This window comes from Microtus oregoni, unplaced genomic scaffold, assembly GCF_018167655.1.
Source record: "Microtus oregoni isolate MIOR12 unplaced genomic scaffold, Mior012 000026F_ref0000081, whole genome shotgun sequence".
Taxonomy (NCBI): domain Eukaryota; kingdom Metazoa; phylum Chordata; class Mammalia; order Rodentia; family Cricetidae; genus Microtus; species Microtus oregoni.
In genome coordinates, this window is record NW_024543085.1 from 32827232 (window position 1) to 32843334 (window position 16103).

Consider the following 16103-nt stretch of genomic DNA (forward strand, 5'->3'; position numbering starts at 1 on the left):
GCACAAGCTCTTTGCCTTGGTTCATTGTCTTCCCATAACTTTTTTATTTCATCAGTAGCGAAAGGCAGTATAATTTCTGCTGGGTCTATACCTGCTAGTTGACAAAGTCTCAATCTACCTTTTATAATTAATTCAGAGACTTTTTCCACATGAGTTTTTAATTTTTTACTTGGTTTATGTTGTAAAAAGATCCATTCTAAAATAATATCATCCCTCTGCATTAAAATTCCTGTAGGAGAAATTCTGGAAGGCAATATGACTAGAATACAGCTAAGATTTGGATTCGCCTTATCCACATGTGCCTCCTGTAATTTTTCCTCCACCATTGTCAGTTCCTTTTCTGCTTCAGCTGTTAATTCTCTGGGACTATTCAAATCTTTATCACCATCTAAGATTTTGTTTAAATGAATTATTAGATCAGGTGTTATCTCAACAGCCAGTCATCGACTAGAAATATCTCCTAAAAATCTTTGAAAGTCATTAAGAGTCCATAACCAGTCTCTCCTAATTTGTGCTTTTTGTGTCCTGATTTTTTGTAAACCTATTTTATAACCTAGATAATTGACATAATCTCCTCTCTGTATTTTTTTCAGGAGCAATCTGCAATCCCCGTCTAGGTAAAACTATCTTTACTTCTTCAAACATTCTTTCTAAAGTATCTGTGTTTGAATCATATAACAAAATGTCATCCATGTAATTATAGACTTAGGAAATTGCTTACATATTATTTCCAATGGCTGACTTACAAAATATTGGCACAGGGTGAGGTTATTGAGCATTCCCTGTGAGAGGATAGTCCGCTGGTATCGCCTAGTAGGCTGAGAATTATTATAAGTAGGCACTGTGAATGAAAACTTTTTTCTATCTTTTTCTTGTAAAGATATAGTAAAGAAACAATCCTTTAAATTAATAACTATGAGAGGCCATCCCTTTGGTAACAGAGAGGGCAGAAGAACTCCAGATTGCAGAGAGCTCATAGGTTGAATAACCTTGTTGATAGCTCTAAGATCTGTCACCTTTCTCCATTTTTCAGATTTCTTTTTTAACAACAAATACAGGAGAATTCCAAAGTCTGGTAGATTCTTCTGTTTGTAGAGCGTCTAGTTTCTCTTGTACCAGCTGTTCTGAAACCTGAAACTTTTCCTCATCTAGAGGCCACTGCATAACCCATATTGGTTTCTCAGTTAATCATTTTAAAGGTAGGAATCTATCAATTGCTTTGTGTTCGGTACAGCCCGAATGGCTGGTGTTTGTTGTCTGTAATATCTTCTAATATTTTCCCCAGAAACATAAGCTTTAGGGGCTGCAGAAATGTTAATCTGGGTATTCCATTGATGCAATAGGTCATGATCCCACAAATTCACTGCAATATTGACTATATATGGCCTTAGTTTTCCTATTTGCCCTTCTGGCCCTATGCATTCAACCCATCTTGTGCTTTGTCTTACCCGAGATAGGGTTCTAATTTTCAGGAATTGAACATCTACGTCCTGAAGAGGCCAGTTCAGATGCCAAGATTCTGGAGTAATGATACTTACATCCGCACCTGTGTCTAATAAGCCTTCAATAAAAATGCCATTTATACACACTCTTAGCTTTGATCTTTGTTCATTTATAGAAGTCTCCCAGAATATATGTTTCCTCTGTCTTACCAGAGTTCTTGACTCATCCCCACATTTATCTCATCATTCAGACTATTATTGATTTTGACAGCAGGCATGGGACTTTTTAATTTTCCTGGAGAGACATGTATAACCTGGAATGACTGGACCACATTCATCACTGGGGCCTGTGAGAGGCCCCCCCATGGTGTTTCCCAATGCTATCAGGTTGCCTTTTCTATCTTTAGTTGACCTACATTCATTGGTCTAATGTCGGCCTTTGCCACACCTCCTACATATACCTGAAGGCTGATTCCTCCTATTTCTGTCATTCCCAGAGGAGCCATTATTCCTAGAAATCCATTGTCTACAATCCCTTCTCATATGTCCCATTCTACCACAATTAAAACATTTGGTATTTTGATTTCTTCTCTTACCATTGGAAATTGCTTCTCCTACCCAAGCTTCAGTACCATGGTCAAGTGTCTCGACATTCATTGTATGTAAGACCCATTCATCCATGGGTGCTGAGCTGATCTTTAAAGGCCCAGGATCCTTTTGCACTCTATGTTGGCCTCCTCATAAGCCAAAGATTCAATTATTATATGTCTAGCTTCTGGGTCAGTTACCCCTATTTGTACAGCCATAGTTAGTCTTTGCAAAAAGTTACTAAAAGTTTCTCTCTGACTCTGTTTAACCCTAAGATATGATTCAACTCTCTTTCTTGGTTCCTGAATTCTGCCCCAAGCCTTTAAAGCAGCTGTGCTACATATGGGCAGGGTGTGGTCATCATAAAGAGTAAAGTGCTTCACCTAGAATTTGATCTAAGGAAATCTCAATTCCTTTCTCTTTTTCTGGTTGCTCTAAAATTCTTGCTTCCTCTTTAAGAAAGCATCTCCAATGCAATTGTGGCCCATTTTAATACTGCTGATATTAATTGAGCCCAATCATGAGGTGTGGCTTTGTTACTGAAAGCCCAGGTTTTGACCATCTACCTAACAAAGGAAAAATGTAGTCCATAAGCCACAATTGCTTGTTTAATTTCTTTTAGATCAGTCATACATATGGGCTCCCATGTATATTCCTTGACAACCTTAGGGTATTTGGAGCCAGATACTTTTTCTGATGTTATTACTGGAAAGGCGGGTAAAAATCTGGGGAAGCTATCCCGGAGAGTTTTATGTACTGACAAGATTAAATTTTGCCTTTTTACCTTTTGCTCCTGGTCATCAAAATTGATAACTTCCTCAATCTTTTCAAATCTGTTTACCACTGCCTTTTATAATGTCTGGACCTCCTGTCCAGTATTCTGCTCTAATGCCCTCATTGAGGATTCCAAGATATGAAGTCTGTTCAATAGAGATAATGTCTCATCCTTGGACATAATCTTCATGGCATGCATATTACCTTCTTGGAGAGACATTCTATCAGTCAATCTGTCATACCCCTTTGACAGAGTCTGATTAATACATTCAACAGTGCGAATTCTCTCAACTAATGTTTCAGCACCCACTGCCTGGACTGGGTTTTATGTGGCAAATCATCTGTTTCCTTCTCCAGAGTGTTGAATCTCTCTGTAAATAAATTACTTTTATGTGCCAAATCAGCTGTTTCCTTCTCCAGCATGTTGAATCTCTTTAAATAAATTATTATCAGTCTGAACCTTTTCCAAAAATATCTCAGTTGACCGAGTCTTATTAGCAAAGTCCTAGTATCCTTCTTCATATGTGCGATCTCTTTCTCAAAAAGTTTGTTACCAATCTGTACCACTTCTAAAAGCACCTCATTCAACTGAGTTTTGTTATTCAAAGTGTTTGTATTCTCCTTTAGATGTATGACCTCCTTTTCAAGAAGTTTTGTACCAATCTGTACCATGTTTAAAAGTATCTCAGCTGATTGAAAATTGTTAGTTAAGGTGGTTTTGTCCTTCTTCAGATTTCCAACTTCTTTCCTAAGAAGCCTGGATTCAGTCTGTAACGACTGCATCATTTTCCCATTGTCAAACCATATTTTTAAGAAAAAAATATCGAGGACAAAACTAAGCCCTAGAAATAAGAACAGAGATGTAGAGAGGCCTCATATGAATCTTGTAAGACCTCACACACGGTGTAAGTGAAAAGGCTATTGAAACCTCGGACAGTTAGATTGTCTGACATATTGCCATTTTTAAATCAGTAACTTATGAATTATATTTAGAATAATAAATCTCACCTATGGTTTAAACAGCTGGGGTAGGTGCAATAACTGTTACCTGCCAGTAGGTGTCACGGTGCACTTGAAGCCATGTGCTTGGTTTAGATATGATTTTAGGTTAAATGCTGAAAAATATGCTTAAATCAAGAAGTTTTTTAGTATAAATCACAGACTGTGTGCTCCTTGAAGGTCCTTGACTGTTCTACAGCCACGTGAGACAATCGGCAGAGGGAGGCAGGTGCCTTCCACTCCAGTGGCAGTGGCAGAGCTGGGATGGGTGCGCGCTCCTTGACCGTTGCCAGCGGCCGCAGTGGCTGCACTGGATGTGAGCTCCTCAGCCTTTCCTGCCTCGGCCTCCCACATCCCCACACTGCCTAAGCTTTCACGAGCACAGAAAAAGCTAGACCCCAAAATCAGCCAGTAGTGGCTAAACAGGGCCACTGTGTAGGAATTCTATGCCACAGCTGACCAGATCTGCCAAAGAATCAAGCGGCCCCATGAACCGGGCACCAACTGTAGCTGTTTGCTCCATTCGGGAAATAACCAGGCCAGCTTAAAGATAAACAATTGTGTTTTTAATTGTTATAAGGGGGAACTCACGCCACAAGAATGGGAAGTCCGAGTTCCGCCGTATCCAGTGGGAATCACCCAGAGAGAGAGAGCAGGGCGCACCTGGTTCACCCCAGTTTTCTTCCAGGTAGCCACACCTTAACTAGATTCCACTTCTTAAAGGTAATTGGTAAACAGAGCTTCCCCCATCACACGGCCCCAACTGTAGAGCGCATCATGTACAGCAACATGGCCTCTGTCAGCAGCACAGACCATAGAGGTTTATTTGGGGGTATCTAATTCAAAAAAAAAGAACAATTCTCCATCTCAGACATCCTTCTGTTGCTCAGAGCCAGGGCAATTGAGGGTCTAGAGAGCCTGTGTGAGCTCCAGGCTGCTGCTCACCACCCTGTCTCCCTACTTGGCTCCCTGTCCACCTCAGTGGACATGTATATGTATATAGTCCAAATAGCTTTCCAGGCAAATACCTTTTCAGTGAGTCAGTGGTCTGGTTCAAAGTCTCTAGTTTCTGAAGCACCATAAATACTAGACTATTTGATTCTCGTAGGATATTCTCTTGTTGCCCAGGGTCAGAGTGATCTTCTGGCTGGTCAGGGTATCCAGGAGCAGGATCTCTAGAGTTCCAGGCTGCCACATCCCCCTCTGCCCTCGGTGAGTTCTGCTGGCTCACTGGGTATGACCATTTGGCCTGCAGCCCACAGTCCTCTCCCAGTAGGGCAAGCAAGCAACATGAGCTGGAGCAATGGGAGCACAATGCTGTAGGTCAGGTTCATTGGCCCAGCCTCCCTGGGAACCAAGGACCCATACTATGATCTGTTTTGTGGTCCCTTGGGTGCTGGTGGCTACCATCTTGAATCGATCTTCAAATAATTCTTTAAAGGTTCTGGTAGTAGAAATGGATGTGTGAGGGCCCATGTACCAAAGATGTAGCCATTCTCTCTGATGCTCTTCTCTGAGTTTCTTGGGGCAGGGTAGCTCCTCCTTGACAGCTATAGGGGTAACAACAAGGGCAGGAGGTGGCATTGGCTATGTGCCATTTGCTCTCATCATTCCACTAAGCCCCGCATGGCCTGGTGTGGTATACCCAGAACTACCCTGTTAAGGAGACACTTGATTCCAATTCTGCTTCTAGCCCATCGCAGGAGTTGTGCACACCATGGCCAGCTTAGTGACAATTTTTTGTTTTGTTTTGTTTTGTTTTGTTTTTCGAGACAGGGTTTCTCTGTGTAGCCTGTGCTGTCCTGGAACTCATTCTGTAGACCAGGTTGACTTCAAACTCACAGAGATCTGCCTGCCTCTGTCTCTCAAGTGCTAGGATTAAAGATATGTGCCACCACCGCCTGGTTCCTCATAATGATTTACAAGCTAAAAAAAAAGTATTTAAAATTTACTTCAGTAATGTGTAAATGCATGACCTAGAGTAAATATAAGCAAATGAGATACCTGGAGAAAATTCATATACAATATACAAGTTTATACACATATGTAGATACTACACACATATGTACGTATAAGTATATACACAACAATACATGTATAATTTGTATGTGTGTGCATACATGTATTTATAACTTTTATATATAATTAAGCACGTTCTATGGGCTAGACAAAAGAGATTAAATTTTATTGCTGAACAGCATCAGTAATGTATAATTTTTCAGTACCAGGTATTAAACTCAGGCTTCCTGTGCTAACCTAGTCTACCACATATCTACTACCTAAGCCCTTGTTTTGAGATAGGCTCTCACTAAGCTTCTCATGCTGGCTTTGAGTTCACCTTTGCCTCAGCCTCCCCATATGCTAGAATGTGGTGGAGGAGGTCCTTCTCTATTTGTGTGGCTTTTATCGGTTATTAAAGAAACTGTCTTGGCCTAATTGATAGGGCAGAACTCACGTAGGCTGGGAAGACAGAATAGAATTCTGGGAGGAAGAAAGCAGTGTGGGAGACTCCATGAATTTCCAGCCTGAGACAGATGTAGGTTAGAATATTGCCAGTAAGCCACAGTCACATGGTGATATACAGATTTAATAGAAATGGGTTAATCAAGATATGAGAGTTGGCCAATAAGAGGCTAGAGATAATGGGCCAGGCAGTAATTTAATTAATACAATTTCTGTGTGATTACTTCGGGTGTAAGCTAGTGGAATGGCCGGGACAAACAAGGGGCCCTGCTCCTTACTACAGATGTGTACCCCCACATTCAGCAATTCAAAGTAGTTTAAATAGGATGAATGCAAATAAAGGATGCCAATAACCAACACTGCATCAACTATAAGAACTCATCTCTCTGTATGACAGGATAGGACCACAGAAGGAAAAGCAAGCTAAAACCATGCATGGTAACCATAGCAACAATAAGCAAAAGTGTGAGTAACTGTGAGGCTAACATTTTGTTAAAACACTGAAAAATACATTACTTTTGACTATAAATATATACAGAAAGAACAAAAACAAAATGAACATTTACTTAGTGCCCTATCATTAAAATTTTTAGAAATACTGAAATGATTTTGTTTCTTTATATATTAAGAAAAGTATCAAGCATGGTGTCAACAATTTTGCGTCTGTTGTTAAGTCACTCATACTTCAGAGCAAGTATCCTTGGGAAATATCACACTCTCTGAGTTTGAAGCAGACAGCCACATCTTGTCCTCTCTGCCTGCAGAAGGATGCAATGTCTCAAAGTGTTTTAATGGGAAACTTTCCGCTTGCATGCACCTGCGTGCATGTGTAATCGTGTGTGTGTGTGTGTGTGTGTGTATGTGTGTAGTATGTGCAATACACACACACGACATCCCCATTCTTTTCTTCACAGGTACCTTTCCTCTTCATAACCATCAGTTCACCTTCATCAAACGCCTCAGGCTGTGTCTCTTGAGGGGCAGTTTTTTCTGACATTCCTGCCAACACTGCTTTCTTCCATAACTCCACTGATAATTTGATTCCAGTGTTTTTCCAAGCATTCTCATTACTTTTTTTTTTTTTTTTGGTTTTTCGAGACAGGGTTTCTCTGTGGCTTTGGAGCCTGTCCTGGAACTAGCTCTGTAGACCAGGCTGGTCTCGAACTCTGCATTTGTTTTCTTGACCAACTCCCTTTAACAGCTGTCCTAGAGCCACGCCTCAGAGTCCTCCATGGTCATTGAGGGCAGGGGCTTTAGGGTCACATTTGCCTTCTGCGGTTAGGGCAGGGCCTGCCAGGCTTCAGAAAACTGTATGGGTTAGGAATCTGTAGGAAGACAGGCATACTTGTCTGAGCAGTCAGGCATCAACTCCAATTCTCCTCCATCCACTGTCTGGAGATCTTCAGGAGATTAGATGAAAGGCAGTTTCTCCCAGTGGTTAGTGCTTTCACTTGTGGCAAATTATGGCTGGGTGTTGTTTTGTGCCCATCTGTCTTTTGTCTTCTTTGGAGGAAATGGAGTGGTGCTGCTAGGAGCCAACCTGTCTCTCTGTTACAAAAAGCCTTTTAATAATTAAACATTTAAATACCATATTCCCCAGATCTCTGAGCATGTGAGGGCCGTTTATCGGGAATATATAAATTATGACTATAGTATAGGATCTGCCTGGAGAGCTGGGTCCAAGCTTGGCGGTGCTGGTTTTTAACTTAGCAGGACATATTTATACTTGTGAAGGATAAAGAAGAAAAGATTGCAATAGAAGCTTAATGATGCAATTGACAACAGTGAAGAACAGCTTACAGGAAAGGCTGTAGGCTAGCTTTTGTTAGTCTGAAATAGATCTTTATAACCTATAATTTTTGTCATTATATAGAATATATTTTACAGCAGAGTTGAATCACATATATAGTGTGATATAACAGTTTTAACCATATATTTATCATTATTTAAAATTTAAATAATCTATTTAAAATATTTGAGACTTATTCTTAGTCTGGAAATAGATAAAATGAACAGAGCTCATTAGGATGACTTAAAACATTTTTTTGAACAGTAAGTGCATGCACATATACACAGTTGAATTTAAGTTACACATAAATGAGAAGTGAGCTAGAGAACGCTGACTTTTTTATCTCTGACTGACACTTTGTAACAAGCAGGCAGGGCATTTAAAGGGAGAGAAAGAAAAAGAAAGAAAGAACAGAGAATTAAAGTCGGAGATTATTAGCAGGTGGAAGAGAACAGATCAGCTGAGGTTGGCAGGTTCCCATCAAACCAGGAGAGCAGGCAGGCAGTGGTGACAGTAGCCCATAGCCAAGATGGCAGTTAGGTCATCTGACCTGCCATTAGTTAAGATGGTGGCAGATATGTGGTCACCTATAGCAAAGATGGTGCTGAGGTCATCTGTCCAGCTGTCCTTGCCCTTAGTCAAGATGGTGGCAGTCATGTGATGCAAAGCATGGAGAAACCCCAGAGATTTTAAACAGAAATAACAAGGGATAAATACAGGATGCATAAAACATATATTTAGAACAGAATCACATCCGTGTGGCCACACATCATTCACACATTCTTTCATACAAGAAATAGATAGGAAAATTCCTCACCATCGCCAGTGTGGAGGCGGTAGCAGGTGCGGGCAGCAAGGGCAGCAGAGATGGGACTGGAACAGCTATTGCGCAGACACGAGAAGCCTTGCCAGCTCCTTCAGGACCCACAGCGGCAAAGCAGTGGCTCCATGAATGGATAGGACAGGTAGACAGATTCCTCCACGGACCGGCTTAGCCATGGTGGAAGGTAGCCTGGAGGAGGGAAGAGTGGACAGGAGGAAGACGCCAGTGGGGCAGAGTTTAGCCTGGTTGATACATAGAAATTTTCCATCTGCCTGTTCGCTGACAGAAATTAGAAAGCTCCTGCAGAATATCGGGATCTAAGGTACCATTAGGCAGCCACTTTAGGTTGTATCTAAGGGACACTTAGGCCATTTCCCAGAGCTGAGGTAAAGAGAGAGAAAATGAATGAGACCCAATGGCTAACTTGTCAAGCAATCTTGAGACACAGCGAGGGTTGAGTGATTGGTTCAAACCACCCTGAGGCTCATCAGCATAGGGAACTGGGACCAGGGCCAAGTAGTCTGAGGGACAACAGTCCAAGAAATGAGATCTCATTCCTCAGCAGTGGTGAATTGCCAAAGGTGAACGCCAGTGAAGGCTGATCTGGAGGAGGGAACCTTACCATTTGTAGCTGGTGTTATGTACTGTGATGCAGCTGACAGGGAGTTTGGAAAGAAGTTCTGGTCCAGGATCCCTGCATGCCTCAACCAGTCCACCCACAGGCAGGAGGGAACCTGGGCGAGTCACACACCAATGCTATGATATACGGTGTGAGTGGCCCTGGTGGATCCCATGGTGGGTGAAGGACAATGGTGGGTAAGGGACAGACAGATACACCATGCAGAGAGAGCTTGGGTATGGAGAATTTATTTAGTGGGTATTGGAAGAGTATAGGGTCAGGGGAATATGGAGGGGAAGAGAGAGAAAGAGAGATAAATAGAGGGACAGAGAAAAGGAAGAAGAAGGGGGAGGAGAGAGGCAGAGAGCTGGCACTTCTGAAGAAAAGCAGACAGAGAAAAGGGGATGTTGTGGGGAGGCCACTTGTTGATTCCTGGCTGCTCAACACCAAAATAATCACACAGAAACTTTATTATTTAAAACACTACTTGGCCCGTTAGCTCTTGCTTCTTATAGGCTAACTCTTACATCTTAATTTCACCCATCTCCATTAGTCTTATATGTTTGCCTTATGTGTTTGCTTGCGGACTCAAAAGGGAGTCCCTCAGGATGCGAGAAGTTAGGGTACAATCCACACAGCTACGCCTGCCAAGCAGGCTGGCTGCTAGGGCTAGAGAGCCTATGTCTTTAACCCCCTGCCATATGGAGCCAAAGCTGACAGGCAGGTTTGCTATACAGAAATCTAGACTCAAAAAGCTGCAGCTTCATTCAGGACAGTAAATATGCTTCTTTTCCATTTTAAAAATCTTGCTTCTTGGTCAAAAATCTTTAGTTTGTAGGTGTATAAGTTTATATCTAAGGTAGATTAATTTCAGTACTGTGTTTCTCTAAAAAATTTTTAAATCAGATTATGATACATTCAGAGGATTTTTAGAATTGTTTAGGCTATCCTGAGTTTTTATTTCTTTCGTATAAAGTTGAGGATTGTTCTTTTGAGTTCTATATTGTTCTTTTGAGTTCTACGAAAAGTTTTGCTATAATTTTAATAAACATTTACATTAAATCTATATGTGAGTTCTGTGAGGAATGTTGCTATAATTTTTAATGGACATTTACACTGAATCTGTAGATTGCTTTCAGTGAAATTGCCATTTTTGCTGTGTTTCTTCTGCTTTCCCAAGAAAGTAGGGGATCTTTCAAGATTTAAAGTTCTTATACAAGTTTTTCCATTTGTATGGCCCGCTCTTGGGTGGGAGTTGTATTGTTTCAGCTTGAGGTTCTTTCCTGCTGCCAGGTGTGGCTTTAGGGTGGAATGCTGAGACTCAGGCCTCAGGCCTCTTAAATTTATCAAGGGCCAGAGTTATACTCTAACAAATGATAATGGTTTAAAAAAAAAAAAAACATTTCCGCCTTCACAGGCAGAGATGACAGGACCCAAAACTTCTGCTTGCTTTAAGTTACTCCAAGATATTTTGTGTTATTCATGGATATTTAAAAGGATGATGTCTCATTTATCCTAGATGTAAAAGAGATACATTTGGATTTTCAGATTCTGGCTATGATAAAGGATAAAGTAATTCTGCTGTAAGCAAGGCTGAGCACATGTTTTTATGGTTAAACAACTTTGTATTTAGGCCCAAAAGGAGTATTGCTAAGTTTTGAGGTAGATATTTGCCTAATTTTAAAAAATAGACAGAATGAGGGTCCCTCAGTGCTGGAGAGACTCTCACTCGGGTGTAGGGATGGCGCGTGCCCGGAGACCATCCTTGCTGAGGTCGTGCACGTGGCCTTGGTTGGTGCAGGAGGAGTTCGGCCCTGAGTGACCGGGAGAAAAAAATTTTGAAAAAAGAGGCCACAGCCCAATGGTAGGGAGAGTCATAAATTCCAAAAATCCAATGGTGGTCTCAGGGGAGCTCCCTGCCTCGGGACCACTCCCAAGGTTGTTAATCCGCTAGTTCCTAAAACAGTACTGTGATAATAGCAGCTGAAAAACCTGTTTTTCGAGGTTAAGGTCTGGCTTTGCCTTCAACTAGTTCCTGGTGCAGGGTTGCTGAAGTGGCTAGTCCTGGATTTTTGATTCTCTCTTCCTGCTGGGGGAGTCTGGTTTGTCCAGGTTTTTCAATACTATGTGTGATCAAAAGGTGACTGTAGGTTTACACTTCCAACAATAGGTTTTTTTCCTTACCCACCTTTTCTTAAGCATAAATTGTTAGCAATAATTTTTAATCTTGGTCATTTTTACAAGGATAAGATAAAAATCTCAGAGTTTTGGTTTACATTTCTCTGAGGGCTAAAGATGTTATATTTGAACATTTTTTAAGTGTCTCAGTCATTTTTAAGTTCGTCTGAGAGTTTTCAGTTTAGGTCTGTAACAAATATTTTTTGGATTAAATTTTTAATAACTAATTTCCTGAGTTCTTCATATATTTTTGAAATGGGTTTATGATAAGTAAAGATCTTTTCCCACTATATAGCCTTGTTATACAAAAGTTTCTCAGTTCAGGAGATTTATGGTTTCTCCAAATGTTTGTGCCACTGAGGCTGTGTTTGAGACGTGGCAAAATGCGCTTCAAAAATTTTTCTCTGTGAGGTTCAACATAATTTTTATATGCTGAGGCCTTTGGCTCATTTAAACTTAAGTTTTGTACATGGAGATGGATGTAGATCTATTTTCATTTTTCTACATGTTGGTGTCTAATGAGGCCAGCATTATTAGTTAAAAAATGCTTCCTTTTTCCATTTTCCTATCTGCAAGGCAGACTTAAAACTTAAGAGGAGGATAGCTTACAAACTTTTGGTTGGATGTCCAATGGTTAAAGCTCTAGTTATAATATTCTTATAAGGGACCTTGAGCCGCTAGGTAAAATTCTTACAAAAAGACAGTTTCCAATAGAGAGCTTAAAGAAAGCTGCCAGACAGGTACTCAAGCAGGTAAAATATAAATCAACAGGTAAAGTATACAATAATCAACAAATACAGTATATTAATTATAATTCAGCTATGACAAATATGTATATTAAATATAAAACTTATTCTACAACAGTTTTATAAAAAATGCTGTTTATGGCTAAACCTTCTCAGTTTTGCCAGTTAAGATATTAAACTCTTAATTTAAAACAGTAGCCTGTCTGATACAAAAGGGCAGGATAAAAGCTGAAAAATGGTTTGACAAAATGTTGACTATGATCAATACTTCTTATACTAAACAATAGATTCATTGATAATTTTAAAATTAATTCCTGGACAATTGTCTTTGCTCAATTCAAAGGCCAAAAAACAATAATCTTTTCCCAGATCATTGCTACAATTCACACAACTGTATTTTACTAATGTTATAGCAAAAAAAAAATCCCTTAAAGGATTTTATGCTAAATTTTACAAATGGCTCTTCCAATGGAAGAACTGCATATATGGTTAAAAATAAAGAAAAAAAATTATGGAGCATAACAAGGCTCCTTGAAAGCAACTCATAAAAAGTTGCAAGCAGATCCTGATGCAAACGGATCTGGCATGATAACAACAAGATAACCTTTGCTAGGGCAAGGTGGAAAAGCCCTTACAATGCATTATGAAAAAAAAACCGACCTATATATATTTGGGGTCGAGGATATGTTTATGCTTTTTTCACAGAAAGAAAATAAAAGCTGGATCTGATGTCAAGGCTGCAGATGTCCACAGAGGAGTTCCAGAGGCGACTGGGGAGAGGTCCTTGGTCCGGCCTTTCCTGCCCCCAAGGAGAGGAGTGCCTGATAACAGAAGCTGCTAGGCCACTCTGCAGGGTGTCATTTCTGCCCCTATCTCAGGGAGACCCGCCTGAGATAAGTGCCAGGATGTGCTTCAGATAGCTGAATCCAGCTCACCTCACTCAGGAATCCCACCTGCCCTGAAGCACAGATGCTAAGCTGCTTCTGATGCAGACTAAACATCTGACAGTTTTAATCTTTGGGACACAGAACTCATTTTAATTAAAATACTAACCTCTCTTCACTTAAGAAAGGGAAAGATTGGGGGTTCCTGTCACTGTTGCTCAGAGACTGGAACTGGTAGTATTTAATAACAACAATGTATGTCATTGTGCTCTTACTACAATTGACCTGATACTTATAACTGCTTATAGATGTTGGGAAAGGATTGACACATGCTGTAAAGTGTTTGGGTTTAATGCATATGTTAAAAATTTTAGATTTAGAACCCTTTTACACTGCCCTAATTGTTGGCAGGCAGCACACGTAATTTTATGTGGAGTAGGCATTTAGGAAGGAGATATACCAAAGGCCAGACTAAAAGGTGAATACTGGGTTTGGAAAACGCCCTTTCTTCTTGTCTGGAAGTTGGAGTTATTGGTGCCCAAAATTATATCATTATATTTTGTTTGAGGAGCTCCTCACAGTCTTTCCATTAATGATAGACGCAGGGGCCCAATGACGGGAGTTAGTGTGGATCCTCACCTGAACAGTAGACCATATAGAGGTTGTAGAAACCGGCTCAAAATGGCATGGTGCCAGGCACGAGGGGTGCACTCCACATGGCCTAAGACAGGGTGCCCTGTGATCTGCTTACTTTAAATCTCGCTAGATACCTTTCATTTGAGTAGCTCCAAGGACGGGTGACTTGTGGCAGGAAATCCCCCAACCTAAGACAGGATACTGGGAATCCTAGGATGGGTAAGGGGGATAAAGACCTGGTCCCCACTCGATCTAAGAATCATAAGGCACCCCTCTGTTCCCAGGAGAGGTAAATTGCTTCACCATTCGAGAGGAGGGTCTCTCCTTGTCCCAGTCCCTTCTCCTTTAGATCTGACACCATGGTTGGACTCTGACCTGATGCCCTTCACTTAATAGCTGCCTGTCTTTACAAAAGAAAGGGGGATCTGTTAGGAGCCAATTTCCTCCTAAAATCATTACAGGAACCATCACCCTGAGGAGTCTGCAGAGAACCCCACACCCATAATTGTGTTAGGAATCATTCTATTGACAGAGCCTACCCCACACCCAAAATGGCTGTTAATGGAAAGCTATCTGTTAGCGGAACCCACCCCACATTCCAAACTATCTAGAGAACTAGGTGTGTCAACTCGTGACTTCTTGGCCTACAGTGACCTGACCCAAGATAACCTCCTGCCTACGTGACCAACGAGGACCATGTGACCAACGTGAACCACGCAGCAAGAGCCCAGGCCCCTGTGCCCATCCCCCAACTCTTTACACTATAAAAGTTGTACCCCGTCTCTAATAAACTGAGGCTCTGACAAACTTAGCATGGCCTCCTTCCTCTCTCTCAGCTCATATCTTACAGATAGTGCCTCTCCGTGACCCTGGAATAACTAACTGCCGGGGGGGGGGGGGGTTACTAACCCTAGACTGAGTAGCCCACCCAAAAGCAATCAACAGAGGGACAGAGAAAAGGAAGAAGAAGGGGGAGGAGAGAGGCAGAGAGCTGGCACTTCTGAAGAAAAGCAGACAGAGAGAGAAAAGGGGATGTTGTGGGGAGGCCACTTGTTGATTCCTGGCTGCTCAACACCAAAATAATCACACAGAAACTTTATTATTTAAAACACTACTTGGCCCGTTAGCTCTTGCTTCTTATTGGCTAACTCTTACATCTTAATTTCACCCATCTCCATTAGTCTGTGCATCACCACGAGGTCATGGCCTACCAGCAAAGTTTCAGCACGTCTGTCTCCGGCAGAGGCTCCATGGCTTCTCTCTGACTCCATCTTCTTTCTCCCAGCATTCAGTTTAGTTTTCCCTGCCTACCTCTATTCTTTTGCCCTATCAGGCCAAACCAGTTTTCCTTATTAATTAACCAGTCATATTCACAGCATACAAAGGGGAATCCCACACCAAGGGGAAAGAGCAGAGGCCAGGGAAAGATTGGGAGTAGGCAGAGCTTGTCTCTTAAAGGAATATGGTACCCAGGTGACAGGGCAGGCCAAAATACTTATAACAGTGATTCCACTGACATGAAATATCTAGAAGAAACAAATTGATAGAAAGACAGCAGATTAACGTCAGGCAAAATCTGGGAGACTCAGGGAAAAAAGGGTTGGCCACCAATGGGGATGAGATATCTTTAGAGAGTGATTAGAATGTCCCAAAACCTACTGTGATGATGGTTGTTTAACTCTTCATAGCTAAGAGCTGCTGGACTTCACATTGCTAAAGCAGTATGTATATGTTTTATGAGTTATATCTTAACAAAGCAGATATCAAACAAATCTGACTGTCCTTGGAAGGGAAAGTATGTATCAAGACCGTAGGAAGCTGATAAATGCTTAGGAAAAAAAGAAAATTATAAATTATAAAAAAATCACAATGAAACATATAGTCATTAACATTTCACTACAATTTTTATCTGAAGGAGGCAGAGGTAGGAGGATCACAGTTCAAGGTCAGCTTGGACTACATAATGAGTTCAAGGTTACCCTGAGCAGCACAGTGAGACCCTATCTCAAAATAACACAGAAGTCACCTTAGAAAATAAATTATACCATTAAGACTTAAAACACAGGAAATGTTTGTAACATAGTATTAAGTAGAATAAAAATTAAGGGCAAAATTTTACCTACACCAAAAGAGTCCAAGTCTCCCTCAAATGAAATTTAATA

The 16103-nt window shown here is 41.0% G+C and overlaps 1 protein-coding gene across 1 annotated transcript in view; it reads left to right on the forward strand.

Annotated features, from left to right (window-relative positions):
• The window catches only part of Akr1d1 (aldo-keto reductase family 1 member D1), a 58694-nt gene extending 57549 nt beyond the window's left edge, over positions 1-1145 (forward strand). The window contains exons 9-10 of the mRNA XM_041675544.1: positions 594-617; positions 1034-1145. Coding sequence (XP_041531478.1) covers positions 594-617; positions 1034-1046 — 37 coding nt within the window. The 3' untranslated portion in view covers positions 1047-1145. The remainder of the gene's footprint in view (positions 1-593; positions 618-1033) is intronic.
• The last annotated feature ends 14958 nt before the right edge of the window (positions 1146-16103 follow it).